Here is an 18,014-nt window from a genome sequence, read left to right as displayed (position 1 = left end):
CATCACATGACTGTAAAAGCTGGGTCCAATGCTGAAGTTTGGAAATTATTATTTTATCAATATTGACGTCCAAGGAATTAACCCATCAGTACCAGCAGCAACTTTATGCCTGCAAAGTGTGTGATAAAACGTGTTCCAACATAATCCAAAGAACAATGCCTTCTGGGTGGACAAGAGCTGGAGAATAAAACATCTATTACTATATAAGCTGGATCAAGAGAGTTCTCCAATCATTGAAAAAAAGAAGCAAATCACAGTAAATAAAAATAATCAGCTGAAAACCTCTGTCAGTTAGTCTATGATTTAACCGGTTAGGTCTCATTTCTATGGATAGGCTAATACTAAACCTATTTGAATAAAGTAAACTTCAGAGATAAGCAGATAATACCAGAAGAAAAAAGACATAATTTTATAAGGTTACCTTCTTGGTGTTTATTTGATAGGAAAACATACAAAACTGACTGAATACTATTTCAAACTACAATAAAAGGTCCATATTCATTTTGGACTCCTGTCTTCACAAACTGAAAACATTAATTTGATGCATCTTCTGAAAACTCACAAAGGTGTCTTCAACAGGTTTCATTAGCTTCACTGCTCATTAAACATGACTGGGCTGACGGCTCCATAAAGAAGCAGCACCTGAAGGTAAACACCAATATCCTGTAATCGTCACTGAGACTCTGATGTTTTTGCTCTGGAAAGGAGTCGACACTCACAGCACTTGTACTTAATAGATATCTTTATATTCAGACACATTGAAGAGCTGATTACAAACTATGAGCACTATGCTCACTGAACATTGATGACTCCTGTCGTAATGTATTGACAGGATTGTTACACAATGGTCTAAATACCTGTACTTGGTTTTAATGATATGTTGTCATGAATCAAAATGTCTTTAGTCTTTGTACCAGCCTCATACTTTATTCAGTGTAAACATACATACTGAAAATATCTCATCTGGTTTCAGAGATGAGACATAATTGTTCTTACGAACAATTGTCTCTCAAGGAGTTGAATATGTGAGACAAATACAAAAATAAAAATCTCAAAGGCAGCTCTTCCACTAGCTGAATGCTACTAAAGCTGGAATAAAACTATGTTCATAATAAACGACAAGACTTTGTCAGGGTCTGTAAAAATGCGGTAGAAAAAGTTTGATTTGTTTAAGTGCGTTTACTTGTATCCATAAAATACACAGTTATGAAATCATGAATGTATAACAATCGAAGTTTTTAAAAATATCGATATATCGTGGATAGTTTTTTAAGTACTCTACCCTGAGCTGTTTAGGAACAGTGAATGCAGTGACAATAGCAATGACAATGATTTTATTTGTCATTGACACCCCTATCGATCGGGGTATGATATAACTTACAATGAATTTGAAAAGGAAAAAAAAACGAAAGATTTTTAAAAAACATAAATTAAATGAGGCACATTAAGGGTTAAACGTGCTCGTTTCACTTCCGGTTATGTCCTGGAGTCTGATTGGTGAATCGAGCAGGCAGGCGGGAACAAGAAGACAACCAGGAAACGAGGGATAGTTATATGACAGGCGGCTGTTTACGTGAACTTAACGCGGTGAACCTTTCACAATTTGTACGTGAGGACAACATTATAGTGTCTCTGACGAGACCGGCATCACGAACACGTATCTCAAAATGAATGCTACACGAAAACGTCGAGGCAACATTTCACACAAACCAGTACAAAACAGGTTTGTACGCTTTACCTACACATTTCGCTAAAATTAATTCTCCACAAGCCACTCCATATTTATCAATGAAGAAAAGCAGATTTTGTTCAGAATTCACAGACATAATGAACCCCTTCGCAACTTTTCTCATTTGCGTCCAGAAACTGTCTTAACTTTATGTGACAATCTCTTGCCGTGTGGAGCTACTGAATAAGGACTGAGCCAAAGCGCTCCTGTTGCATGTGACCGGTAGAAGAGACGCAATATTACTTTATGGTCGTTAAATAACCTCGTTATTTTGCTGTTTTGTAAAGGCAGAAAGGACATTAGATCACACCGCAGCAGAATAGAATATAAGCGTGCTGTTAAGCTCTATTCCCTTCCTGGCTATAAATTAATGGTCTTCTGATCATACCACGCTTGGGTTTTAGAGCTATTTATCAAGCGAAACTCTAAACAACCAGGACACGAGAGATTTTGCAGGAAACGATTTAGAAACTGTTTAAACAGTGTGGATATTCAAGTTTACAGTTCCATCCATCCATTCATCCATCCTTCGGTCTGTCCATCCATCCATCCATCCATCCATCATCGATCCATCCATCTATCCATCCATCCATCCCATAATTGTTTGTCCTGTGAGGCAAGCATAATCCATGCAGTTGTAGAAGCAAATGGCAAGTGATAGAAAAAAAATTAATGTGTTAATTCAATCAATCAACTTTTATTTATATAGCGCTGAATCATATCTGAAGACATTTCAAAGCGCTTTACAGATAGAAAGCCAACAATGCCCTCCAGAGCAAGCATAAGCGTCGGTGGCGGGGAAAAACTCCCTCATTGAGGAAGAAACTCCGGGCAGGACCCAGGCTCTGGAGGGCGGTCATCCCCCTTGACCTGTTGGTTGGAAAATAGAAATACATTGGGGACAGAGATAGGTCAAGTAAAAGAGACAGAGAGAGTGGCAGATAGGCCAGTTTGAGTTTCAAGCCCATAGTGAGCTGTTGCTGAATTGGGGACGGGATTTCCAGGCACAAAGACAGGCAGTATCGTGCAGACAGTGTGATTTGACAGTAGTAGTTAAAATTCTAGGAGTAGTAATAAATTCTAAGAGCATAGAAAGATAAAGAAAGTGAAGGAGAAGTAACAGAAGCTTCAGAGTATCTCCCTTTAATGGGAGAGACGGAGAAAAATACCCTCAGTAGTCTAAGCCTATAGCAGCATATCTATTGGCGTTAGTGTTATTTCTAATTGTAGGCTCTATCAAAAAGGAGGGTTTTTAGTCTACTCGATTGAATTGAATACTAATTGAATAAATTTGTTATAAATAGGTAAATGTTGGGTGACTGATTGAATGTTACCATGTAATTGTTTTACATTGTCATTGCAAATCAGTCTAAATATTTTGGTCCATAAAGTAAAATTGCATTAAACAATATGTTTCTCTGCCTGAGCAACAGTCAGACTCTTAAAGGGACAGTAAAGTTAATTTTTCAGTGACATATATGTTATTCATCATTATGAAAAATAGAAGAAAAAATAAATTTGATATGTGTAGCATCATCCATTTGGTCAAAGAAGCTTAAAATTTGCGCCGCAGCAGCTTCCGCATTCAGTGGTCACATGGGCGTCATACGTCACTGGGGCCAAACATAGTTTAGCAGCCATAAGAAACAATGCAATTCTTGACGGGATTAACACCAAAAATATCATGGTTACCTGCGCGGTGAACGGTTGCGTCAACAGAACTGCAAAAAGACGTGACTTTCAAATATATTCACTGTGGAATTAATAACAGTTGTTATTAATTCCACACAGTCCAATAGTATAAAATGGTGGTTAGTTCAATGCTAACATAATATGGACAATCCCATTGACGGGCTAGCGCGTAACCATGATACTTTTGGTGTTAATTGCGTCTAGAATTGCATTGTTTCTGTTTGGCCCCAGTGACGTATGACGCCCACGTGACCACTGAATGCGGAAGCTGCTGCGGCGCAGATTTTAAGCTTTTTTGACCGAACGGATGATGCTACACATATCGAATTTATTTTTTCTTCCATATTTCATAATGATGTGTCCTCCCACCTCCAAAAGCATGCGCTTCAGGTTGATTGGCCCGTCCCAAAATTGCCCGTAGGAGTGAGTGTGTGTGTGTGTGCATGGTTGTCTTTGTGTTGCTCCGCGGTGCACTGGCGTCGTGCCCGGAGTGTCCCCCACCTCACGCCCTATGTTAGCTGAGTTAGGCTCCAGCTCCCCGTGACCCAGTGGTAGAAAATGAATGAATGAATGACATATAAGTCACTTAAAATTAACTTTACTGTCCCTTTAATACTCTTAATGACAAAGCAGCTATTCCTCACATTTATGAAACTGTAACAAGCAAGTGTGTGACAGTTAGAAAATTATTTTATTGATAAAGTGAATGTCAACATAGTTATCAAAAATTTTAATTTGGCTGATGTACTAACCAACTAATTGCTCCATTTCAAACTAAGTCAGAAACCCCCAAGTTAAAATCGATTTCTTAATCATGCCTCAAAGGGTATCTGGAAAGTCGATGCAAGGTTTTTACCAACACACACACACACACACACACACACACACACACACACACACACACACACACACACACACACACACACACACACACACACACACACACAGACACAGACACACACAGACACACAGTCCCACTGAACAGTCTGTTTTCTCCTTGCGTGTTTACTCAGGTGAAAGATTTCTGAGTCAGAAATCAGATGTAGTGTTGGTGGACACCAAGAGTTGTTTTTTTTGTGTGTAGAATTCTTTGTGGTCATAGTGAGGATTATCAATGTGCTGCTTCTTAAGTTGTCTTACTTTTGACTATATTCTTATTTATATGTTGTGTTTTTGATTTAATGGTTTGGCATTACTAAGTGTGGGGAAAGTCTGGCTTTTCACTGTAAAAATCCAGGTGAATGTTGCAAGAGATACAAAATTTCAGAAGTTGTTCGTACTCCAAACAAACAGATGCCATACAAACAGAGGAACCACTCTGTTGGTAGCAAACTAGCTCAGTGTACGATTGATAGTATTCCCAACCTGTCTATTAAAGACTCGACATCTTTGCTTCCCCTTGACTTATAGTCACTGTACTTGTGTGTTGACAGCATTCCTGGTGGTTTGAAGGAAAATGTTCCACAGCTGAGAAGGCAGCACTTCCACTTTGACCTGTGGTTCTATTTGACTCTGCAGAACTGGATACTGGACTTTGGAAGGCCTATTGTCATGGTAAGCGGGGTTAGCGCAGGTTACACTGAATAAATACCCCATAAAGTCAGAGATTGTAATGAAAGTAATGTATTGCAGATGATTAGGCACACTCTCAAATAGTTTCTATTGTCCTATGAAATAGATTACTCTTCCTCTGGAGTGGTTTCCCTTGAACAAGCCCAGTGCTGGAGACTATTTCCACATGGCATACAATGTGATAACACCGTTCCTGATGCTCAAGGTAAGTCTGAGCACTGCTTTGGTGATTGTGAATCAGAATGCTGCAAAGAATTGTGTTTTTGAAAGTCTTTATTTGAAAGTACTTATGGAAAATCAGTGTGCTGAGTTTGCATCAACACGTAATCAACATATTTAATTTTTCTTTTGCTGACCATGGTATTTACAGATAAAGAATATATTTTCTGTATGTATTACACTGTATAAGCTTAGATGTCAAGATTTACCGTCCGATATTGATTATGCAGAGCCTTAAATTCCTGGATTCTTGACTTCATGGATTCTTCACTCCTTGACACCTAACCTCTCTTTCAAGATTTGTCCATTTTATATTTACCACTATTCAATAAATTAAAAGAAATCTGGTAAAATTCTTTGTAAATACATTTTACTTTGCTGCATATTAGTTATTAGATTTTTCAATGAGGTAATGTCTTAATACTGTATAATTTTGTTCTGGAGTATTGCTTATGAAGAGTGTGAAATTACAAAATCTTTTTGATCATGGTTTATGTGCTTTGTGGTTTTTTATTGAAGAGTGTTTGACCTGGGTGTCAACACATAGAAAACCAAACAGAGTGAAAAGACAGTAAAATATCCAAAATAAATGTTTGGAGGTCTTGTCTGTTATTATGATTGTAAAATAATACTCACTGGTTATCCACATTTCTAGGCCTAAAGGTGCTACAAAAACATTTAAAAGTAAAATTGTGTAACTTATGTTAATGTGCAGTTCTGTGTACGCTGTAAAATGTGTGTTGCTGCTTCAATCAGCTGATTGAGCGCAGTCCCAGGATGCTACCTCGCTCAGTGGTCTACCTCTCTATCATCACTTTTGTGATGGGAGCCAGCATCCACCTGGTGGGAGACTCCATCAACCACCGGCTCATCCTCAGCGGCTACCAGCTCCACCTGTCAGTCAGAGAGAACCCCATCATTAAAGACCTCCAACCTGCCTCACTGGTGAGTCTCAGTAAAAAGGGGTATGAGATGGGTTTAATTCATGGAACACAGCAAAACTACATGGAAATGTCAGGTTTGATCCAGCAGAATCTGTCCTTCGGTGTTTTCTGTTTCCATCTTCTTCCTGATTTGGATCTTGAACCTCATCCTTTGGACAGTATGGTTGTCAGAATTTTAGAGTTTGATCTTTGGTATATCTGGGGCAGAGTAATATATTGGGTAGTTGCTTTATACAGTATTTGGTTCATGTCATGATTTTATTATTTTCGGATTAATGCTGATGTCCTGTTTGTTCTTTCAACTGCTGTACATTAATGAGGACAATCTGCTCTTTGCAGAAATAGTCCCATATTGATCTTATGATTTGTGATGCAATACAAAATCTACGCGAGTTAAACTGAGGGTGGACTATCCGAGGTTTCTGATTGGTCGGACTGTACGAATGCAGACTGAGGGTATCCAGATTATGATCAGGATAGTTTTACATGGTTTTTACATGGTTGTTCTGGATGTTCATACAGTGGTAACTCTACTTACGAACATCTCTTCATACGAAATGTTCAAGTTACGAAACGCCTCAACAGGAAAATATTGCCTCTTGTTACGAAAGAAATTTCAGGATACGAAAGGTAAAAATACAGTATGGGCTGCTACTCGGCGCTCCCAAAGTTACCTGAATGCAAGATTCTTATAGATACTCTGCCATTGTCTATTACCTAGCATCTTCCTGCTATCCCATTGGCTAAGAGGGACCTCAATGTGTAGATAGATAGGTGTCTATGCAGCGTCTGCGTCATTTGGCCCTCGACCCATAAGGTGTTGTGATAGTTTTACGTAAATGTATTAACTTTTAGAGTATTCACTATGGACCCCAAGAAAGTGATGGAGAAAAGAGGAAAAGAAAAAAGAAGAAAATAGTGTTTTTGTCCATACAAACAAAGCAACAGATAATAGAAAAGCATGAAAAAGGGATACGTTTGGTTGATCTCGCCAAAGCATATGGCCGTAATGCATCTACAATCGCCATGTTATTAAAACAAAAAGAAGCCATAAAACACCAGCAGTTTAAGGCATCACGTGGGTGGTTGGAGAAATTCAAAAGGAGGACTGGAATTCACTCTGTTGTTCGGCATGGTGAGGAAAGTAGCGCATGAACCCAAGAGGGCAAAAAACAATGAGGACAGAAGTTAAAAGTTAAATGACCATCATTTTTATTCTTTATTCATTGTTTTATACATTATTCACAACTCTCATTTATTGTGTGATAATCTAATTGTAACATGTATTTGATACATGTTTTGATGCATTTTTATGCTTTATAAAACATTTATGTCTGAACTTTGGTGGGCTTGGAATGGATTAGGGCATTTGCATGGAAACCGCGTCTCTACTTACAAAATTTTCTACTTAAGAAATTTCTTCCAGAACCAATTAATTTCGTAAGTAGAGGTACCACTGTGTTCTGAAAAGCCTATTATTTGCCATTATATTGTGGAAATACAGTAATCCCTCGTTACCACCCGTGGAAAACGAAATTCCGCGATATAGAGACAAACTATTTTATTATCCACAGTAATTTAAATGTTTATGAATAAAAATGTTTCATCCAAGTCCTTGGAGAACTTTTTGCATGTACAGTGGACCCTCATTTAACACGGGGGTTACGTTCCAAAAAGTACCCATGCTAAGTGAAATCCGTGAAGTGGTACGCTTTATTTTTTACAGTTATTATACAATACTGAACTACGTATACAATGAAATCAAAGACCAAAACCTGTTTTCAGGCCCAAGCATTAAAAAATAAATAAAAGCATAAACGTTTTCAACAAATAACAATGATAGGTTTTACTGTAAAATAATATTTTTAATAGTCAGTACGAGGTTGGACACAGTGTGATTCACGCGTTTTTCACTGTTCCTCTAACTTTCCGTCTTCCTCACTCCACTCAGCTGTAGCGTCTATTTCTGCTGAAGGCTCTGGTGCAGGTGTCTTTTTCCGAGAGAAGAACATAGTTATGGGTAATTGTTGGCACTCTTTTCTTCTGGACAGGAAGATTTTTATAAACAGACATGCCACCTACGGTATCCTTACAATGGTCTTGTTGCGGACAGTTACAATCTTTTTGCATCCTTGTTAAAACTTATTGCTGCTGTCCTCCTTATGTTATTTTCCTCCTTCTTTATGCAACAAACCGAAGATTCATTTATTCCGTAATAGCGCCCGGGTGCCGCATAGCTACTACCTTCCTTCAGCATGTCCAGATGTTTAACTTTTTCTGCGATATTTAGCATCTTTCTCTGCTTTTTGGGTGCATTGTCAGGTGCTTTTGCTGATGCAGAACGTTTCTTTGACATTGTGGGTTTTGTCATGGAGTAAATTTGCAAATTTAAATTTGGCAAGCTGTACAGAGATGAGGCACCAAGACTGTTCACGTTGGTCAGTCCTTTAGCCAATCAGGACGCAGAACACAATACACTGTTTAAAAAAAGCATTACAAAACTGCACTTAAAAAATCTGTGAAACAGTGAATCCGTGTGAGTTGAACCGTGTTATAGTGAGGGTCCATTGTACACTATATTGCCAAAATATTTTCTCAGCTATGTAAATCATTGAATCCAGGTGTTCTATTCCCTTCCATAACCACAGGTAACAAATCAAGCACGTCAGCAAGGAGAATGCTTCTACAAACATTTGTGAAGGTTGGGTAGCTCTCAGGAGGTCAGTGAAACTCGCAGAGGTCACCATCCTTCTGCAGAGTCAGTAGCTACAGACCTCCAAATTTCACATCATCTTCAGATAAGCTCAATAACAGTGTGTAGAACTTCATGGAATGGGTTTCTATGGCCAAGCAGCTGGGAATAAGCTGTACATCACGAAGCAGAATGAAAAGCATCGGATGCAATGGTGTAAAGCGTACTGGACTGATGAATCAAGGTTCTCCATCTGGCAATGTGATGAACCAGTCTGGCATTGGTGGTTGCTGGGAGAACGGTACTAGTCTGACTGCATTATGCTAAGTGTAAAGATTGGTAGAGGGGGACTATGGTGTTGGGTTGTTTTTTGGGAGTTGTGCTCAGCTATACCAAAACAATTCATGCTCCCAACTTTGTGAGAACAGTTTGGAGATGTCCCCTTCCTGTTCCCACATGACTGCACACCAGGTTACAAAGCAAGGTCCATGAAGACATGAATGAGTTAGTTTGGTGTTGAAGAATGTGACTAGCCTGCACAAAGTCCTGACCTCAAGCCAAAAGAACACTTTTGGGACGAGTTAGAGCAGAGACTGCAAGCCAGGCCTTCTCATCCAACCTCAGTGCCTGACCTCACAATTGCCATTTGCAAGAATGACCAAAAATTCCTATAAACAATTCCTGAACATCGGGGAAAGTCTTGCTGAATATTTGAAGCTGTTACAGCTACAAAAGTGAACCGACATACTAAATCCAATGGTTTAACAAAGGGATGCCACTCAAGTTGATATTTTTGTAAAGGCAGGTGAGCGACTACATCTGGTAGTATAGTGCATCTTGTGGATGAAGAAACTAAAAAACAATTCAGCAGAGATGGAGGATGGTGAGTGTTGTGTTCTATGTGAACTCCTGACCTGCCATCTTGAGAGACGTTATTGGAAAGACCACACTGAAAGTTGCTGACTTTACAGCACAGATGTTTGTTTGATGTTTTAATTTAAATGATGTGAATTAAAAACAGCTGTTCATTTGTTAAATATTTGATTTTTAGACCTTCATCAAATAGATTAATAAAAATATAGAGCTTAGAACATGTTTCTACAGTATGTTACTCCTAATTTATCCAATGTAGCCGCAAGAATTCGCAAGCCAATGTCTTATTGTGCCGGTCCCAAGACCAGATAAATACAGAGGGCTGTGTCAGGAAGGACATTTGACGTAAATTTTTTGCAAAATGAAACATGCAAATCAAATCTATGACTTCCATACCGGATAAGTCGAGGCCCAGGTTAACAATGACCGCAATGGGTGCTGTTCACCTACTGTTCAACCAACCTACTGTTGGTTGAAGAAGGAAAAGAGGAAAGTGTGTTTGTTGGAAGAGAGAGAGGAGTAATGGCAAGATTATAGGACTGAGAGTACTGTATGTTGGAACTATGACAGGAAAAAGTAGAGAATTTGTCGACATGATGCAGAGCAGGAAGGTAGACATACTGTGTGTCCAGGAGACCAGGTGGAAAGGTAGCAAGGCTAGAAGTTTAGGAGCAGGGTTCAAGTTTTCTATCATAGTGAAGATAGGAAAAGAAATGGAGCAAGAGTTATCTTGATGGAGGAGTTTATTAGGAATGTCCTGGAGGTAAAAAGAGTGTCAAATAGAGTGATGAGTCTGAAGCTAGAAATAGAAAGTGTGATGTTCAGTGTTGTTCGTGGGTATGGTCCACAGGTAGGATGTGAGCTGGAGGAGAAGGAGAAATTCTGGTTGTACTTTGATGAAGTGATGCAGAGCATATCTTGAAGTGAGAGAGTTGTCATTGGGTGCAGGAAACAGGTGATGATGAGGTTTTGGGCAGGTTTGGTATCCAGGAGAGTAATGCATAAGGACAAATGGTGGTTGACCTTGCAAAAAAGATGGAAACGGCTACAGTGAATACTTTCTTCCAGAAGAGGCAGGAATAGACCGTGATCTATCAGAGTGGAAGTAGGCTGACACAGGTGGCCTACATCTTGTGTAGACTGTGTAATTTGAAGTAGATCAGTGACTGCAAAGTAGTGGTAGGCGAGAGGGTAGCCAAACAGCATAGGATAGTGGTGTGTAGGAAATTGCGAGGGCAAAGGCAGAGCAGAGGAGAAAATGGTGGAAGCTGAAAAAGGAAGAGTGTTGCATGACTTTCAGGAATTAGTTAATACAAGCTGTGCTTCCAGATGACTGGACAACTACAAGTAGAAAATTATGTAAGTAGAGATGCGTTTTCCATGCAAAAGCCCTAATCCGTTCCAAGCCCACAAAAATTCAGACATAAATGTTTTATAAAGCATAAAAATGCATCAAAATATGTAACAAATACATGTTAGGATTAGATTATTACACAATAAATGAGAGTTGTGCATAACGTAAAAAACAGAGTAGAGTAAAGAATAATAATGACGGTCATTTACCTTTTAACAGCTGTCCCCATTGTTTTTTGCCCTCTTTGGTTCATACGTACCTATCTCACGATGCCGAACAACAGAGTAAATTCCATTCCTCCTTTTGAACTTCTAACCACCCACGCGATCCCTTAAATTCCTTAAACTTCCTTTTTTTTAAATAATGTGGCGTTGTAGATGCATTACGGCCATATTCTTTGGCGAGATCAACCAAACGCATCCCTTTCTCACACTTTTCTATGATCTCTTGCTTTGTATGGACAAAAAAACTCTTTTCTTCATCTTTTCTTTTCCTCTTTTATCCGTCACTTTCTTGGGGTCCATAGCAAATACGTACTCAAAAAGTTATTATATTTGCGCAAAACTACCAGACTACCTCACGGGTCGAGAGCCGAATGCCGAGACACTCCATTAGCACCGTTCTAGCTCCACACAGAGGTGGAGTGGCATCCCATTGGATAAGAGGGATACTACTCCACAGAGGTGGATGCCACTCCCTCTTATCCCATTGGCTAAGAGGGATGCCAGGAAGATACGTAATAGGTAATAGCCAATGGCAGAGCAGCTATGAGAAGGTTGCGTTCAGGAACCTGTGGGAGATTCAAGTATCAGCCGATACTGTGTTTTTATTAGAGTATCAGCCGATAGTACTGTGTTTTTACATTACGTATGTCGAAATTTCTTTCGTAAGTAGAGGTAATATTTTCCTGCTGAGAAATTTCGTAAGTAGAAAATTTCCTAAGTAGAGACATTCGTAAGTAGAGGTATCACTGCACTTTAATTATCCCTCTTGGGGAAATTCTTTTTACACTTACACCTTACACATGTACGTAGATATATATGTGTTAATTACACACATGGGGTTACATGTTATGGGCCCCTGAAGACAGCACACAATAGGGGCCTGTAGGCATGCAATTAATCAAGAGAGGACATGTAGAGTACAAGGGAGGGGGAGTGACGGGTCGCGCATGAGGGTCGCGCCCAAATGAGCATCTTGTAGCTTCGGCAGTGCCAAGGAGGTGAGCCGACACCTCCCACCGTCGACTCACACTCGGATGTTCTGGCGGGAGCGGGATTCGAACCCCTGATGGCTGGGTGATCCTGTCTTTAAGACGATTTCTCTACCGCTGAGCCACTGCCGCCCCCCCCGGCTGATGATAACTTGTATGCTAGGTTGGACAGTAAGGAGGGAGAGACTGAACTATAGCAGTTGGCAAGACAGAGAGACAGAGATCGGAAGGACGTGCAGCAGGTTAGGGTAATTAAGGACAGGGATGGAAGTGTATTGACAGGTGCCAGTAGTGTGATGGGAAGATGGAAAGAGTTGATGAACAAGGAAAATGAGAGAAAACGAAGACTAGAAGAGGTGGCTGTTGTGGACCAGGAAGTAACAAAGATTAGTCAGGATGAAGTGGGGAGGGCATTGAAGAGGATGAAGAGTGGAAAGGCACTCAGTCCTGATGATATACATGTGGAGGTATGGAAGTGTCTATGAGAGGTGACAGTAGAGTTTCTGATTGGGTATTTCAACAGGATCGTAGATAGTGAGAGGATGCCTGAGGAATGGAGAAGTGTGCTGGTTCCCATTTATAAGAACAAGGGAGACATGCAGAGTTGTGGCAACTACAATGAAGTTATGGGAAAGAGTAGTTGAAGTTAGACTAAGGGCAGAAGTGAGCATTTGTGAGCAGCAGTATGGTTTCATGCCAAAAAAGAGTACTACAGATGCAGTATTTGCTTTGAGGATGTTGATAGAGAAGTACAGAGAAGACCAGAGAGAGCTTTGTTGTATTTATGTAAATCTGGAGAAAGCGTATGACAGGGTGCCCAGAGAGGAACTGTGGTATTGTATGAGGAAGTCTGGAGTGGCAGAGAAGCATGTTAGAGCGGTGAAGGACATGTATGAGGACTGTAAGACAGTGGTGAGGTGTGCTGTAGGTGTGACAGAGGAGTTCAAGGTGGAGGTGGGACTGCATCAGGGATCAGCTCTGAGCCCCTTCTTGTTTGCTATGGTGATGGACAGGCTGACACACTAGGTTAGACAGGAATGTCCATGGACTATGATGTTTGCAGATGACCTTGTGATCACCAGTGAGAGCAGGGAATAGGTGGAGAAGCTAGAGAGGTGGAGGTTTGTCCTGGAAAGGAGAGGAAAGAAGGTTAGCTGCAGTAAGACAGAGTACATGTGTGTGATTGAGAGGGGCCGAGGTGGAAGAGTGAGGTTACAGGGAGAAGAGATCAAGAAGGTGGAGGATTTTAAGTACTTAGGGTCAACAGTCCAGAGCAATGGAGAGTGTGGAAAAGAGGTGAAGAAGCGTGTCCAGGCAGGATGGAGACCTAGAGGAAGACCAAAGAAGAGGTCTACGGATGTAGTGAAAGAGGACGTGAAGGTAGTTGGTGTGAGAGAGGGTTAGATGGAGGCAACTGATTCGCTATGGCGACCCCTGAAGGGTAAAACCGAAAGGAGAAGAAGAATAAGTTACTCTTATCCACAGTCATATCTCAAAAAGTAATTTTTACGCAGGGGATCTGTCATGCGTTATGAAAAAGTGGGGGTCCGAAAAAGTTGAAGCTACTTGGTCACAGTGATCATAATTATTAATCCATGTGAAAATACATGGAATGGGCAATGTAACTTAAGTGAAGAGGTTAAATTTAATTATTTTAGGTTGAATTGAAAAAATAATATTAAAGTATACTGTATCTCTATCTCTATCTCTCTCTCTCTCTCTCTCTCTCTCTCTCTCTCTCTCTCTCTCTCTCTCTCTCTCTTTGTCTCTGTCTCTCTCTCTCTCTCTCTCTCTCTCTCTCTCTCTCTCTCTCTCTCTCTCTCTCTCTCTCTCTCTCTCTCTCTCTCTCTATATATATATATATATATATATATATATATATATATATATATATATATATATATATATATATATACACACACACACTTTAATGGACACCGGAACAGTAGGTGGCACTGTTTCCCAGGAGCAGAATGGCTCCTGTCTGTTTAGCCTTATATAAAGCATGTTATACCACAAAAGTATATCTAATAATGTTAGACTGTTTTATTTAACCTTTTCTCCCTCCTTCACAGATAGACTCCTTCGAGCTGTTGTATTTCTATGATGAACAGCTGGGACACTTAATGTGGTATGTGTGTGATAGCACTTCATGCAGATGAATGTTGGCAAAATGGTAGAAATCAAGATTGAATGCTTTGCTCTGAGCTGAAGTTTGAATCGGAATGATAAGCCTGATTGTTTTTTGAAATGCACAAAGAAAAGAGTGTGAGCATTCAGTGTGTGTGAACACAGTGAATCAGAGGAACTGTAGCCAGTGTTTTGGAATAGGCAGCCGCCTTGCACCTACAAAAAAGGAAGGGATGTTAGACTGAAAATGCTTGACTGGAAACAAATCTTAGAACATGCAGGAAAAAGCGAAGAAATTGCTGTTTTTAATTAGAACTTTGATAACCAGCTTCCGTGTTCCTGACGGTATTTCTATCTAAACTTGAATATTTAATAGCCATCTTGTAACTTCAGAATAAAAGCGTAAGTGGGCACTCTTCTGTTGTCATATAATTTCCATTGTGCTGAAATCGCCAGATGTCTGCCTGTCATAAAAGGGTTGACTGCTAATGTAGGTTGAAGTCTGAACTCTCTGAGTGGACTTCCATTGTATAAGCACTCTTTGACTGTTGAGCTGCTGTTCTGATTGATATGTTCTCTAGCAAGGTTCACCATTTATGAAAACGTAATTATTTCACATTTTTCATTTAGCCTATGACAAAACCAGGTTCTGCACTGTGCAAATAATGTGAGACTTGGCTTTGTGAAAAGGCAGTTTTACTTTTCAGAAAGCCCTGAAAAGGAGATGAGGATTTTGCAGGATCTCTGCTAAATGAGTGTTTTAATTCTGGTTGAATTGCGCAAACTGTACTTCCTATCAATTTGTATCATTACAAAGCTGCTGAAGGCTAGCTAGGACCACACGTCCTTACAGTTTCTACCTCTGGTACTCTTCTAGGTATATTCCTTTCTTCATCATTCTGGTCATCTACTTCACTGGATGCTTCACTAAGTCCAAAGAAGAGAAGATGATTCCTCTCCCTGGTTGGCTGTTACTAGGACCCAGTGCCCTCTACTATTGGTCAGTAGCTTTGTTCCACCTGCAAAGCTTGGTATAATAAATTACTTCATCGGTATTTCAGAGATATTTTTGCTGTTCAATACTTACAAGAAGTGCTTTTGACATTGTGATACTGTAGTTTAAACTTTGAAGAGTGAGTGGAGGATGTTTTTGACATTTAAAATTGAAATGGAACATATACACAACGACTAAAAAACTCTCGTGCTCTTAGCAGGAGCTTTCAACTGTGGCCGGAGAGGTCTTGGGTACTGTGGTGTTTGTTCACACTCTTTCTACAGAATTAACATGATCTTCCTCAGTAAGTTGTGCAGCTGTAGCTCTTTGGTGAGCTCAGACAATACGGGCCAGCTTTCAATACTTGATGACTGAGACTTGGGTAGCTGTGACCCTGTAACTGATTCACCCGCAGTCCTTCTATAGACTATGATGGTTATTATTTGGTTGACAGCTGCTGTAAACCATGATGACCCAAGAAGATCAGAAGTTTGGGAATGCTCTCATCTAATTATCAAATTTGACCCTTGACAAAGTCACTTGGATCTTTACACCTGTCCATTTTCCTGCTTTTAACACATAAACTCTGAGGGTAACATGTTAACTTGCTGCCTGACACATCCTGCCTGCTGACAGCTGCTTTTATGATGAGATAATCCACGTTATTCGCCCCGCCAGGCAAGGGTTATGTAATTATTTTATAATTTACGATGTCAGCTGGTAAGTGTTTATCATGAAGTCACATTCATAATGACCAATTTAGAATACTCCCTGCTATAACAGGAACCACGTGAATGTTTTTGGAAATGTTTATTTCAGTTAAGGAAATGAGCAGCCCCACAAACCAAATTACATTCACATTGTGCCAGAAAGATCCGGTTCTCATGGCTCACATAGTAAAAACTGTGCCTTTTGTTGAAGCAATGCCTTCTATTTAATTGCTGCTATAATGAGCAAAATTATTATTATCATCATTAAGCCAATGTCAAAAGATTGCTGTAGAAAATCTAGCAGTATCATGCAGTTATTGTGGAGGTTTTACTTTTACTGTCACCAATTTGCAGTGTTACTGAATTTCACTCATTTCTTGTTTTGTCTTCAAGGTACTTGGTCACTGAGGGACAAATCACTGAACTTTTCCTCCTCACCTTCCTCGCAATGGTTACCATCATGATTCACCAACGACGTAAAGGCCTCAGTCCTGACAGCAATGGCTTGTTCCTGTTCTCTAGTTTTGGTTTTACTGTGTTCCTGGTGGCAGCGTGGGTGGTCTATCTGTGGAATGACTCTGTGCTGCGCGACAAGTACCCTGGACTCATATATGTGCCAGAACCATGGTCCTTCTACACCCTACATCTGAAGAGGACTCAGTGACCTACAGCGTATTAGGTCCCATGACAACCTTGTTAACGTTTGAATGCCTTACATTTGTTTGAACAGACTGATGTGCAAGTTATATTTCCTCTACAAATTCCTGTGATGGATTGATGGATGGATGTGACTCAGGGTTGTTGATGCGAACCAATTGTGCTGCTGTTGTGACATTAAAGATACTGTTGCCATACATGTAGAAAGAGGCAGACAGTTCATGTTGATACTGCACTTGTCCAGCACTACTGACTGCTCCAGGCACACAAGGTGTCAACTGATCACGGACAATGAAGATCCATATAAACATTCATGCACCAACGGAAATGCAACAACATAAATATTCATCAACGGCATCAATCCACGACCGATGGGGTCACCACTCCAAATATCCCGCACACCAGGAATAACTGTTCTCAGTCCTCCTTCAGAAGCTCTGCTGTAATCAGTCCGATGTTTTTAAAATTTTATGCTAACTTTTTAAAAAATTTTATTTTAATTATTTGTAGCCACCTATCCTGTGTAGCATGACAGAGACCTGGAGCCCATCCCATTGGACTTTGGTCACCAACCATTTACGATCACATTCATGCCTACAGTCAACTTGGAGTTACAACCCACCTCCACTGCTTCTTTTCAGTGGTGAAAACTCTCAGTTCCTCAGGAAGTCTTGAACCCACCTTGCCACCATGCAAAAATTATTTTTACATATGTCTTTTTTAAAAAAATAAAATGTACATGATTGTGTGTTTTTCAGTGAAACTCATTTCAGGTAGAGACAATAGAAACTGTTACGTCTCTTTTTTTTCTTCTGTATTGATGACTTTACACAACACACATTTGAGCCTTTAAAGAAAATGTACTTTGTGTGTGAAATTATACCAGGGGATTGAAAATTACAACTGTAAAAGGAAAGAAATCATGAAAACACATTGGTAATTTATAAGGTCCAGATACAAGGTGCTATTGTAAGAACACATGCGTAAATGCAGGAGTATGCAAGAAAACAGGTTGTGTGAATGTACCAATAAATATGTACTATCATCATGGTAACTTCTCTTTGCCTTGGAACTCATACCCTCTGACATCTACGTGACAATGAAAGACTTTTCTGTCCTGCCAGATGTACAGAAAAATAATGTTCGGGGAAATTTTGATTTAGACAATTCAGTAAGGATGAAGCTGATAAATTCATGGCACTTTGCAAAAGTGATAATATTATAAATAATCAATG

General features: G+C 39.8%; 1 protein-coding gene across 1 annotated transcript; it reads left to right on the top strand.

Annotated features, from left to right (window-relative positions):
• The first annotated feature begins 1,581 nt into the window (after positions 1-1,581).
• Positions 1,582-17,800, top strand: cln6a (CLN6 transmembrane ER protein a). Its single transcript, XM_068316460.1, has 7 exons — positions 1,582-1,723; positions 4,855-4,975; positions 5,100-5,198; positions 5,969-6,157; positions 14,364-14,419; positions 15,296-15,418; positions 16,516-17,800. The coding sequence occupies exons 1-7, from the start codon at positions 1,668-1,670 to the stop codon at positions 16,784-16,786; spliced, it is 915 nt and encodes a 304-aa protein (XP_068172561.1). The 5' UTR covers positions 1,582-1,667; the 3' UTR covers positions 16,787-17,800.
• Positions 17,801-18,014: the final 214 nt, after the last annotated feature.

The sequence above is a fragment of the Antennarius striatus genome, chromosome 1, assembly GCF_040054535.1.
Source record: "Antennarius striatus isolate MH-2024 chromosome 1, ASM4005453v1, whole genome shotgun sequence".
NCBI lineage: Eukaryota > Metazoa > Chordata > Actinopteri > Lophiiformes > Antennariidae > Antennarius > Antennarius striatus.
This window is presented reverse-complemented; position numbering and strand designations above follow the sequence as displayed.